This window comes from Aptenodytes patagonicus, chromosome 5 (assembly GCF_965638725.1).
Source record: "Aptenodytes patagonicus chromosome 5, bAptPat1.pri.cur, whole genome shotgun sequence".
NCBI lineage: Eukaryota > Metazoa > Chordata > Aves > Sphenisciformes > Spheniscidae > Aptenodytes > Aptenodytes patagonicus.
The window spans coordinates 11,177,302-11,189,948 of NC_134953.1; the positions used below are offsets into that span (position 1 = coordinate 11,177,302).

Genomic DNA, 12,647 nt, shown 5'->3' on the forward strand with positions numbered 1-12,647 from the left:
AAGTGCTGTTGGAGAAATGCCAGCCCTTTATACAAGTAAGATGACACACCTTGAAATGCAAGAAAACATGATATCTTTTACAGACCAAATTGTAGGGTTGGAAAGTGGCTGTGGAGGTGGTGATAGTGAGATAGCTCCAGCTCACCTTTACCTCCTAGCATTTGCTAAACATTGACAACTACCAGATTACTATCTGTCCCTGGTACTGGACACTACTGTTGCCTGGAGATTCCCACACCTCTTTGGAAAAAAAAAGCGTTGGATTTTTTCACTGAATTAATCTGTCATTTTTAAGGGTTTTTCTTTCTCTTATATGTCTGGGCAGACATACAAAAATTGGCAGATGTATAAAAAAAATACTTCTTTTTTCAACCAAGTTGGCTTTGGGATTCCTTAGTGATGCCCATTTCTCTGTGTTATCCAAGAATTATACAACGAAGCTGGTGAAGGGTCTAGAGAGCAAATCGTATAAGGAGCGGCTGAGGGTACTGGGGTTGTTTAGTCTGGAGAAAAGGAGGCTGAGGGGAAACCTTATCACTTTCTACAACTACCTGAAAGGAGGTTGTAGCGAGGTGGGTGTCCGTCTCTTTTCCCAAGTAGCAAGTGATAGGATGAGAGGAAACGGCCTCAAGTTGCGCCAGGGGAGGTTTAGATAGAATATTAGGAAAAATTTCTTCACTTAAAGGGTTATCAAGCATTGGAAGAGGCTGCCCAGGGAAGTGGTTGACTCACCATCCCTGGAGGTATTTAAAAGACCTGTAGATGTGGCACTTAGAGAACGTGGTTTAGTGGGACTTGGCAGTGTTAAGTTTACGGTTGGACTTGATGATCTTAAAAGTCTTTTCCAACCTAAATGATTCTATGATTCTAATTAGGTGCAGGTCCAAAGCTGTCAACACCTTTTCATGCCAAGCCAGAGTAGGATTGCTAAGAGATGAGCACTGGGGCTAATGAGCTCTTCAAAAAGAGAGCGTGTTAAATGTTGGCTGTATTTCTTCCTCTCTAGACATGCTGGGTGCCCGGCTAGAGTTGGAGGGAGATGCAGCCCTGTCCAATGATGCCTGCCTCTGCTATATCTCATCAGGCAATGTGGAGAGGTTGGTGGAATGCTGGGTAAAAAACCATGAGACTTCGTCACCCCTTGCCCTGCAGGTACAGGTGCTATAATGTTGGTTTGACTCCTCTTTAGGCCAGTCTGGTAGCCCTGATCTGTTTGCATTATCCCGTCAAACAGAGTATCTGGCTTCCAGCAAACAGTGGAGACCAGTTCGTAGTCACCAAGGTATCTCCTTCTAGCCTGGATTATGGGCTTACATCTAAAGGAGGCTTGCACTCTTAAACGTTAAGGGTTTGTGTATTTAGAGAGTACTGATTACACTGCACGTAAACGCAGCCATGGACAGGAGTTATGGCCTACCTGCCTGTCTTTGTATACTGATGTCATCTCTGAGCTTCCTTTTAGTCAGGGAAGTTTAGACTGTTCCTGTTTCCCTACTGGTAGTTGCCTGGGAGTACATTTGCTGCTGTGCTTATCACGTCTAACTGTAATGCTCCAGTTATCTGGCTGTACCTTCAGAACAGCCTCTGGCAAAATAAAATAAAGTCTAGACTGTATTATTCCCGCTACAAGTAGAATGATCATGTATGGGAAGTAACAGCTTGCAGATGAATCAGGGCTTCTAAGTTAGTGTTGTTACCTACCTGTTACACTTAAATAAGTCCTAGCTAAGTCACTAACCCCTGTTGTGTCCATCACTTGCTAGAATGAACCAGACAATTCTTCCACTCAGATATCTGCCGATAATGCCCTCTGCTACAGAGTTCCCTGGTTTTGCAACCCCACTAGTAAATAACAGCAACAAAAAGGCATCTTCAGCATTCCTGGTTTTGTTTGAAACTGGCCTTCTCCCAGTTATCAGTTATCAGCCAGTGATGCATGTATCATGCTACAGCTATAAACATTAATTTGATTTCTAGGAGTTGAAGGAGCTTTGAATAACTAAAAACCTTCTGGTCTGTTTGTCAGCAGTAGTTTTTCCTAGTGAATTTCTCCTGGTATGGTTTTAATCCTTCCTCTTCCAAGCTGATAGCTTGTAACTCCTAGAGCTACAGTAGTAATCTTCCTAGTAAAAAGATCACAGTTGATTGAAATGTCCTTGTGGCTTCTGATTTTCTTTTTTCCCTTACCATAAAAGTAGCGGTGTCGGGGTTTGCTTCCTGGTTCCTGTTTTTTCTCCACGGAGTGCACCTGAGGAAATGGTCATCAGTGATAGTATCTGGTGCAGAGTGGAGTAACTTCTGTTCACGTTGGACCCGATGTCAGCTGAAAGTGGGGAGAGCCATCTGGTATTGTCTCAGCATGAGATGGACCAGTAAAGCAAGTCAGATTCTGAGTGGTCTATTTCTTCCCTCCCCCTGGCTTATTCAGGATCTCATAGAGAAGGTGATGGTGCTGAGCAGGTCCATTGAGATGCTCCGAGGCACAGCAGGACCAGCGCCAGGCCCGGTCTTGGCAGAACGAATCACCCAATATGCCAGTCTCCTGGCATCACAAGGATGCTTGGCAGCCGCAATGAATTACCTACCCAGCAGCTCTAAAGAGGTGAGTGAGAAACGGGTTGTTGTGGGAAAGAGTAGCATATGAGGAAAAATGATACTTTGTGTGAGAGCGAGCTTGGGTTTTGACATGCCTCAGGACTTAAGGTTTCACCATAATTGTGGTAACTTGAATGGTAACTTGAGAGTAGAGGTGTGGGGGTTTTTGTAGCACACAGCTTTTGTCTTCATTTGCTTTTTCTTTGTAGTGCCTTTGATTCAGGGAAAAGGAAGGGAGCTTATAGAACTGTAAAATGGTTCCTGGAGAACAACGCTGGGAAGCAGCTCCCCAGGGAAGCTGCATCTATTCCTGAAACTAGCTGGTAGAGGAAGGGAATGGGGAGGTCACCTTGTAGTTTGAAACAAATCTGTCTAGTGCCCAAATGTGGGTAGGGGTTGGTGAGGGAATACTCTAAAGACTGGAGGAAGGATCGGTGAGACTTCATCTGCCTGGGAATATGGCAGGTGATGTCCCAGATTGTCACTTACAGTTTTTTTTTTTTTTCCTGGTGGCTATTGGGGAAATGGTTAGTTTTGCAGGGTGATGCTCAGTGCTTTGGGTCAGGGTCTGCTTTGAATGCCTCCCCAGCACCTTCCATCTGAGACTCCCAAGACACTTCTCCTAAAGCATAGTTTGTTTCAGCTCCTGATTGAACAGCTCCGAGACCGGCTCTTCCATGCTCAAGGAGAGAATGTGGGTGATCAGCAGCCACCCCCTTTTCCCTACACTCGTGTCAATGTAGGTGTCATTAAACACACATCTCCAGCAGCCAAGGGTGGTTCCGCCCCTGAAGGAGCAGCCCACAAAACGGGTCCCAGACATCCAGAGAAGGTAGGCCTTAAACTCAGGTATTCATGGCTTGGGGAGAGGGAGGAAGGCTACCGGGTTGTGGAAGGCACATGAAGTAATATGAGATGATGCAGATTGCAGGCATGAGGAACTCATGAGTGATGTCCTTCACTGGAGCAAACACAAGCTCTGTGATAATCCAAAAGTAGGCTGTCTGGCATCTTTTCACAAAGCCCTGTCCCACATGCAGTCACTGGAGGAGACTTACAGGTGCAGTGATCCACTGAGGTCTCACATACTGAGGGAAAAGGGGGCTGTGGTTCACTCTCCTATGCCCATCTCACCCTCATATCTCAGTAAAATTAGTGTAGTATGGCTTCATCTCAGTTCTTGCACAAGAAGACTGTTCAGGAAGTTTTGCTTCCAGCCTCTATTACTTTATTATTGTCCCTTCATTATTTCCTCTGGTTGTGCTTCCAGGAAGTCACTGTATGGGAACTGGCTCCTGAAGACTAATTCTTCTGAGAGCCGGAGAGTACTCTGAAGTGTGGTGCCCAGCTTGTTGAGCAAGTTATGTGGTGGGAAAGGCCTTTGATCCAATCCATCCAGGGCACTGACAGCAGCATCATCTTCTCTTGCCTGAGAAGTGACAGGGATAGAAAGTGCATCTGCTTGTGTGTGTATGCACATGACCGTGTCAGCCATTTGCAAGTTCTTTGTTTTTTAATTGCAGCCCAACTATCAGTCATCATTTGCCCCTTCAGCACCTTCTCAGTCTTCAGTGCCTTCCCTCTTCATGCCTCAGCCAGTGCCAGCGATGTCTATGACACCTCACCACGTTGCCTCTCCCCAGGCCAGCACGGGCCCACAAACAAGTGTCTATTCCAGAGGGCCCCCATACCCACAGTACAACTTGGGCTTGGTTCCAGCAACTGTTTCAGGGCCAGGTAAGCATTGTCTGATAGTCGTAACCATTCTCCAGGTTTTCTTGGACTAAAGCCTTCAACATGGATGGCTGCTCTACTTTCTTCCTCACAGGCCTATTGTACTTGCAAAGAACAAGTCAGCTGTCTGAGAGGCTTTTCAGTGCTTCTGACACATCTAGTTCTAGCAGCTGTTGCTGCACGTTCACTGATACTAAGCATATATAGGGGTGGAGAAGCCACAGCTAACTTTGTGGCAGAGTTTGACTGATGTAGCTTGGGTTATGGGGGGATACACCTAGCATGGATATTCTAGGGTATGGCTTGGAGAAGGGCAGACTTACTAGCATGAAGGAGAGCATCAGGAGTAGTTTGCACATGAAACAAGTGATGCTGATACACTCTCTTTCTCATTTGTAGCTGTGTCACAGTCTCAGCCATTCGGAGAAGCAGGAGTTGGACCAGCAGGAGTTAGACCTATTGGTCCTGTTCCCTTCCCCAGCCAGCCTTCTCTGCCAGGACAGTCCATGCCCATGACATCTCCTGGTGTTCCACCACCCCGACCTGCCCTCTTCGCTCCAGCCTCAGTCCCATCATCTCAGTTTCCTGCAGCTTGTCCTCTCCCTTTGGCAAGCCAGTCTCCTCTAGGTTTCTCTTCAGCACCTTTCAACTGTCCCATGAACATGGGTTACCCTCAGGGAGGTCCTGGAGCTCCATCTACTAAGCCCCTGCCAGCAGCCAGCATTCCTCCTCCTCCCACAGGTAAGTACTGCTTGTGTGACTCGTGTGTCCAGGACACTCCTGGACGGGGTTTGCAGTACATAATGGACATGGACCTTCTGAGGTCTGGTCTGTCACCATAAAGGCTGGATGTGGTGCTGAGGCTAACCTTACAGGCACATTGTGCTGAGTCTTGCTGTGGTGGTGAAATACAGCAATGATGACAGTTTCATTCAGCCTGTTCAGCTGCTTTGTCCCCCAGGTTGTGGTTACAAGATGCTGTCTCTTCAGGTCCCCAGTGCACCCTGAGTAGGCATCCACTCCAGAGGCATCTGCTCTGACTGAAAGGGTGGTGGTCCCAGGGAATGCCTGCTGGAAGGCTTGCTGATCTCAACCCTGCTTATGTAACTTACACAAGAAGTGCATTTGACGTGCTGGGAGAGCAGGGTGCTGCTTCTCTGTCCATGGGATACCCCTTGCTTAGCTTCAGGATAAAATTCCTCTGTCTGCTGTGTTCTAGTTCTCCCCGTTTTTTTCCTGTTGCTATAAAGTGCTTGCCTTCTGGATTCCTCTGTGCAGTGCTCTAGACCTGGAGCCTTTCCCCTCTGGGTCTGTAGTTTGAATCCAGCCCAGCCTGCAAGTACTGTGAAGTCCTTCCTAGCATGATGAAGAAAAGGAAAGTGTTGTTGGACCTAGTTCCCAGTGGATGGGCATTCCCTTTTTGTATTTCCCACAACATCACCACATCTGGTGCTTGTTAATTCTTTGCTGTCTCACAGGACAGGTTTAGCCCGGCTGTGGAGATCCCTAACAACAAGGCTGACAATCCTTAGGTTTTTGAGCGGTTCTTCTCCAAGCCATAAGTATTCTGAGAGTGAAGGAACTGAGGCTTTGAGGTTTGCCTCTACCTGGAATCCTTTGCTGAGCCGTGTTTAACCAAGGATAGCAAATCCCATTGTGTGAAGCCTGTGGGGATTACACAGAAAGGCTCTGAGCTAAGGCTGGACAAATTCCTTCTGAAAAGCTATCAGGGATAGTAGTCCAGGGACATTACTCACTGAGTAAAAGCTGTTGGTGATGATGACTCTCCCACCTTGCCTTGATTTTCAGGTTTCTTCCCTTGGCTAGATCCCGACATGGATCATGCAGGTAGTACCCAGAGAAGCCTCCAGACCTGTGGGGGAGGCAATGTTGCTGCTTCCAGTGAAATGTGGGGTGTGTGCGCACGTTTTACTGTGTGTGCATGCTCATTGCTATTTGTTGTTTCCTTGCATGCCTGGGGAGCTATGCAGCTGGGGTAGTGGACATACTTGTCCTGAGGACTAGCAAGTGACAGCTGGGGATGTTGGAAGTGAAATGAAAGCACTGTGCTCTTACTGATGATTTTGGGTACAGAAAGCAGGCGCTCCAGCTTCTTCCTTCTCTACTTTCCTCCAGTCCTGGAGGAATTAGAGCATTCTCAGTCTCTGTGTCTCTTCAGGCAGTTGCTGGGGCAGCAGGACAGGGAAGCAGCCCCTTTTCCTTTCTTGGTTCTCTAGGCAAGGAACAGGCCAGTGGTTGTAACTCATCTCTTGTTTTCTCCCTGTTACAATCGCAGCCTTATGTATGGTGCCTTATGCATGGCTTTGCTTGTGCTTTCCCCGGGTGGTTTGGAAGAGGTGGGTGCCAGCATGAGCAGTGGTGGAGCAGAGCTTCCCAAGCAGAATTTGGGGGCTCTATTCCAAAGGGAACCGGAAAGCTCTTTTGGCTTTTAGTTACAGGGCAAGGTTTGGTTTTGAATCTCAGTCCATCTGCTGAGGAGAGTTTGGACCGTAGAGGTTTTCTGACTCATGCTTTGTACTGATTTCTCCCCTTGGGATTCACTGATGATGAAGACTAGGTATCTTCCAGTCCACATTGTCAGTGGGGTGAGGCTCAATGACTTAGTGGGCTGTCTCTGCGCAGTGACTGCTGCTTGCACTAAAGACCGTCTGCCAGGCACAAAAGACTATCTAGGGAGTCTCAGCTTTATTTAGGAAATCCGAGTACTCAGTAGCCACTTAAACCACCAAGCAAGCCTTGCTGTGTGGAGTGGGACTCTAGAAAGGGAGTTGTCCCTTCGGCAGAGAAACAAAAGACCCCAGTGTTTCCCTGTTAAAGGAAAGATGATTCCATGGCAAGGATTTCAATCACTTCCTCAGGCTGAAGATGCCCTGTGGGAATTCACTGCTGGGAAGTTCCCTTCTCCTGGCAGCATTTACCCCGTTTTAATGGCAGCATATGGCAGGCCCAGATCAGTAGTGCAAACGGGCTTCCTTGAGAGTGCTTTCTTGCCTGCTGTTATTGTTCTGGTTTTGATGGGTACTTTTCTTTAGCCTGGAAAGGGACTGTAAGATCACTCAATCTGACTGGCCAAACTTGCTTGCTTTGGAAATTCTTGAACATGATCTGAACAGCTCATGAACACATTCTCACTAGTGCAATGAAGAGAGATCTCCACTTGTAGAAATCCCACCCTCCTGGGGAGTGTTAGGGACAGGGTGAACGACAGCAGCATGTTGGCTGATCTCCTTTATGGCCAGTATAATCCCTGACTCCAGCCTGTGATGGTCTTGTTTTTTCTAGGACAGGCATTGCTGGAGGCTGCCGCCGTGGGGCACTCCTTTCAGGGTTGGTGAGAAATCCTATTTCACGAGTAGCATAGGCAAGATAGTCAGAGTTTCATCCCAGCAAAATGCAGCAGGGTCCTGCTGTCTCATGTCTGATGATTAAGTGCCTGGCTTGAAGGCTATAATTTAAATAGCTGTTTCCTGTGAGGATTCAGAGTGCCACTGGGTTGGAATAGTGCCAAGGACTGCTAGTCCACAGGCTCGGTGGGGGCCAGCAGAGTTCTAGGGCACAGAATCCCCAAGCTAGAAGTAAGTGCCAACTTAATTAAACTACTGATCCAAACTCATCAGAGAGTGAGTCTTGAAATCATGGGAAAAGGGAGGGCAAAAAGAGGCTGCCAGAATTTTAATAATAAAGGTAATTAAAGTAATGAAGCACCTTTTGCATCTTTCCCCTGTGATTTTTAAAGCTCAGTTCAGGATCAGTGGCTCATTAAGTGTTGCACTGAGCTCCAGCAATTCTGATATTGCCCCTTAGAATTATGCTACTTTCTCACAGATTATTCCTGTCTCATGGGCTTGAGGTTATTAATACTGGGGGGTGACAAAAGAAGCACTGGGGTTTTGTCTAGAGATGCAGGTACCCTTACAGGACAGCAGCAGACAAGGTAGTTGGAATTTGACCTTCGCAGAATGAAGTGTGATCACAAGTCTTTTGATGTCATGTTGTCTGATGGATTTTTAATTACCTGGAGTGAGGTTAGAGGCTAGGTACCACAGAAGCATCTGCTGAGACACCCCTCTGCTCCCAAGGCATTTACTGGTTAAGTTTATTCCCTTCTAGTTGGAAAGCCAGCAAATTTTGCTAAGCTTTGGTTCTGAACATTGTTTTGGAAGGGGAAAATTTCAACCCACCCCTAACTTCTCCCTCCTTTATCACAGCAACCTGCATTGCTGTGGACTGCCACCATGAGGCACTCCTGCGAGTGTTGGTGAGAAGCCCGCTCTCACCCATAACATAGCCCTCGCCGTGGTATCACAGCGCTAGATTCTCTGTTTGGGGAACCTCAGGAGCTCCCTGAACCCTGATGGGCACACACATGCAGGTCCCCACCAAGGTTCAGTCCTGACTCTGAGGCTGACTTCCGCAGCCTGTGCAGAATGTGGAAAGCTTCAGGTAGCTGCGAAAAAGCTTTCTGTGTGGGAGTGGGTGTGCGCCAGTTCAATCTGATCAGACATAACCTCGTGAAGCCTGTGCACGTACTCGGATGCTAAGAATGTAATTAAGAAAGAGAAAGGGAAGCAAGAGCAGTTCTTGGGCCTGTGAGCTGGGTCTGAAATTCCTCGGTTGAAATGAACTGAAGGTGCAGTGATGGGGGAATTGGAGCCATGGGCCCTTTCGCTGAGGGAAGTTCCAAACTATTCAAGCAATCATGAATTGCTGCTGTGGCCACCTTCTCAAAGTCTGACATTTGTGTCTTGTTCTCTCTCCTGGCAGCTCAGGAATCTTGGACTGATCCCTCTGCTGTAAGAGGAGGCCTTCAAAAGAAAAAGGTAAGCTTTCAGCTGCAACGTGTGTTGGTTGTCTTTTAGCCAGCGAGCTCCATGCAACAGATCCATTCCTATAAATGCTCCCTGTCTCACTCAGCAGGTCTCATTCCATGTTGGTCTGTCTACTTCTGCATTACATGCATAGGACTGGAGTCTAAGGCATCTTGACCCTTTGCCATCGAAACTCGCATGCCATTCTCCAGGGTGGCTGTTTTGGAACATGGTTATCATCTGTGATGCTGCATCCTCTGTCAGTACTTCCCAGGCTGACTATAGTCACTTGTTGCTAGAAATAAGGATTTAATCTTAGCCCCTGGCCCACATACCTTTTTTGATAGTGGCTGGGGAGATCACGCTCACTTCACACCTGACAGTTGGGGGCAGCATTTCCCCTCAGCACAGTGAGACGCAGTGATTTTCCTCAGATGCTGATACCAACTGGTAAGATGCTTCTGAAAGAAGTTGGGACAGGTGTAGCTGTGAGCTGCCTGCCACGTTGGCCCTGCTGCTCTCTGCCTTGTAGTGATTGCACTGGAGGACCTGTGAGCTAAGCTCTTTTGCAACAGATGCTCTCAGTACCCCATTTCTATCACTGCTGCCTGCTGGCAGGTGTGATGAGAAGCTTCTTTGGCACCATTCCCACCCCCCACTCCTCTTCTTTAGCTTGGAACAGACTTCTCGCCCTTTTTCTGGCAGCATAGCTGGGAACCTGCTTCAGGCTGTGCTCACTACAACAGGATTAGCCTCTTGTTAAAGCCATCTCCTTTTGATCTAGCCCCGTCAGAGCGAATCTATCCTGACTCTCTGGCTTAGCAGGGGCACGATGAAGTGTTTGCAAGAGGATTCTTCCCCCATGTCGTGGGATTTTCCCCAACACTTGCTCTGTTGGACACTTTACTGCTGCTAATCTCTACATTCAGGACTCGTGCCGTCGCAGAGCCAAGGCAGCTTTCTGAGGACCAGTGCTTTCAGGGGCAACGGATCTGTTTGATTGAACAATTCCAGAGGAGTTTTCTTGCTGTCGCTTTGACTGTTCATCTAGGATGCAAGAGGAAGGGCCCCACGCTCTGTGTCAGGGGGCTGAAAGAACAGGGTTGTGTTACACATCGTCTTGAGAACTGGGCATTCTGCAAGTTAGAAAGGAAGTTGAATTTGACTGCGGAGAGTGTAACCAGCCCTCCTTCCTTGGACTTGGTTTTCTTGATTTTTTTTTTAATTTTCTTTTCTTTCCTTTTGCTGACAGTTGCCCGAGAAATTTACTCCTCCAGCCCCCATCACAGCTCCAGTAATGAGCTTGCCCGCTGAGCCCCAAGGGATCCATCCTCAGCTGTCCAGGTTGCAAGAATCTGGCCAGTCACCCCCAGGAGCACCCAAGGAAGGCAGCCTACAGGTACCCAGGGAAAGTGGGGCATTTCCCAGCCACCAGCTCCTTGTCAAGTAGAAAAACAACTCAGCCTTTGAGATTCTTATTACTTGGCAGCTGCAGGGTTTATGTTGCTCCCTAGCCCTTGTAAGACATCTCTGCCTGAGTGTTAGAGGAATTGCCAGGGTGGAAAATGACACCTGAGTATGGCTGGGAGAGAGGGAGGGAGGCCAGGCAGGCTGTCAGCCTGCTGGGAGTTGGGAATCCACAGAGGCCTGAAGCTATACCACAGTCTGAAGATGTCAGTCTAACTCTGCTTTCAGGTATTTTCAGGGTTTGCAAAGGGGTGAAATTCTTTCTGTTCATAGTTGCAGGAGGGGATTCTACGTGCTCCAGCCTTTCATGCTCCTGTTGCATTTATTCAGCTGCTTCTCTCTCTGTCAGTATCACCAGCTACCCATGGAGAAGGTTGAGAGGAAGGAGGTGCCCCCTGAGCACCAGGCTCTGAAGGCCACATTTGAAGGGTTGGTGCAACGCTGCTCTGCTGTCGCCACTGATCCAGTAAGTCCTCCCTTCTCTGATCTTTGGCTTTTTTGCCCTCATAGATGTTTGACTGCTGCTTCCTCCTTTTGGTTGGGAAAAGAGAGGAAGAGTCTTGTCCCTATAACCAAGTTAATCTCCATCTGCCTCCTTCTTTTAGGCCGTAGGCTTGTCCATCTCTTGGGAACTGAGATGCATTCTCTAGCATTTATCCACTGCTTCTCATTGCCCCTCTAGAGCAATGGTTCTGTCCTCCTGGCTCTTTTCTCTGAGGAAAGTAGAAAAAATGACCCAGCTAATTCAGCTTCCTTTTTCACTGACTTGATCTGGAGATAGTTCCTGCAGAGCTGGTATTACCAGCTATCCTCAGAGCTTAGAGGGAAAGGCTGAGAGATCCTGGCTGGAAGAGAAAGCCAGACAATCTTTGTGTCCGAGTCACTGTAATTTCTCCACCCTGGTTGCTGGAAGACTGTTGGCCTACATGTCACGTTGTGTGAATGTATCAGGCCAGACTGTCTGGAAGCAGAAAAGCAGTGTTTGCAGCATCATGTTAGTCTTCCCAGAGCTTGGGGGCACCATGAAGCCTTCCGGAATACCTCTGCTTAGTGGGTGTTGGGACGAGCACTGAGCCCAAACTGCTATCCCAGAGTCAGACAATTTGTGTGTAGCAGCAGCTTTGGCATGTTTGCTCTGTGCTTTCTGAGAGTGCAGTGTAGCAATTTCTGGGAGATAACCTAAAGGTTCCCTCTATGGACAGAAAGGCCTGTTGGTTTGGGCTTAAGCACTCGGTTTACATGGAGGTTGAATAGCTGGGTTGGTACAGCAGTGCAATGCACCTGAGCTCCTAAGGCTGCTAGGCCTGTCCCAGTGTTGCCCAGAGCCAGGCATTTCTATCCACGGTATAATTTACCTGTGAGTGGATTATTCAAGGCGGGGTTAATGGGGTCAGTCCCACCAGAGCTTCAGTACTCAGGCCCTTTCCTTGGTGGTTACCTAGAGTGGGAAGGATAATTCCCTTTTCCTCAAGACCAGGAAGAAGCTGTTGCTTAGGTCAGCCAGGGTGAGGCTGTCTGAATGCCCTGTGGATCAACTAGTGGATGTTTCTCAGTCTTTGGAAGTAGTCATTCTGTCCTGTGGTCTGCAAGCACTGGCAGAAGGGAGGAACGCTTAGGCTGGGAGATGGGAAAAGGGGCAAATCCATCTTCCCATCTTGGGGAGAGAACGTGTGCATGTGTATGTGCACAGTGAGGGCATGGCTGGCTTGTATCACAGTCCCTGGCTGGCAGAGGCTGAGATGCAGCTGAATTGTAAGGTGCTGTGGGAAGAACAGAGGAGGGGAGGGACTGAGCGAGAACAACTTGGTTCTGGGAGAGGTGGCTTTGAAGCTGTGGCAGAGCTAGCAATACCTGTTTCACTTCAGAAAACCCGAAGGAAGCTGGAGGATGCATTGCAGCGGCTGGAGTGTTTGTATGAGAAGCTCCGTGAGCAGGCGGTGAGTAGATGCCACCATCCCCTGTGATCCAGCCGGGTTCCTGATCCCACCTTTGCACTGGTTGTGTCTGTCCCAGTGTTACCAG

The 12,647-nt window shown here is 48.2% G+C and overlaps 1 protein-coding gene across 4 annotated transcripts in view; it reads left to right on the forward strand.

The window, feature by feature from the left end:
- SEC31B (SEC31 homolog B, COPII component) overlaps positions 1-12,647 on the forward strand; it is a 37,571-nt gene that overhangs the window by 22,384 nt on the left and 2,540 nt on the right. For 2 of the 4 annotated variants that reach the window (XM_076338646.1, XM_076338648.1), the window contains exons 17-26: positions 1,007-1,152; positions 2,429-2,602; positions 3,239-3,427; positions 4,119-4,332; positions 4,729-5,070; positions 6,139-6,243; positions 9,115-9,170; positions 10,411-10,557; positions 10,975-11,091; positions 12,491-12,562. In XM_076338646.1, coding sequence (XP_076194761.1) covers positions 1,007-1,152; positions 2,429-2,602; positions 3,239-3,427; positions 4,119-4,332; positions 4,729-5,070; positions 6,139-6,243; positions 9,115-9,170; positions 10,411-10,557; positions 10,975-11,091; positions 12,491-12,562 — 1,562 coding nt within the window. The remainder of the gene's footprint in view (positions 1-1,006; positions 1,153-2,428; positions 2,603-3,238; positions 3,428-4,118; positions 4,333-4,728; positions 5,071-6,138; positions 6,244-9,114; positions 9,171-10,410; positions 10,558-10,974; positions 11,092-12,490; positions 12,563-12,647) is intronic. The other 2 variants (XM_076338649.1, XM_076338650.1) reach the window with 2 other exon arrangements.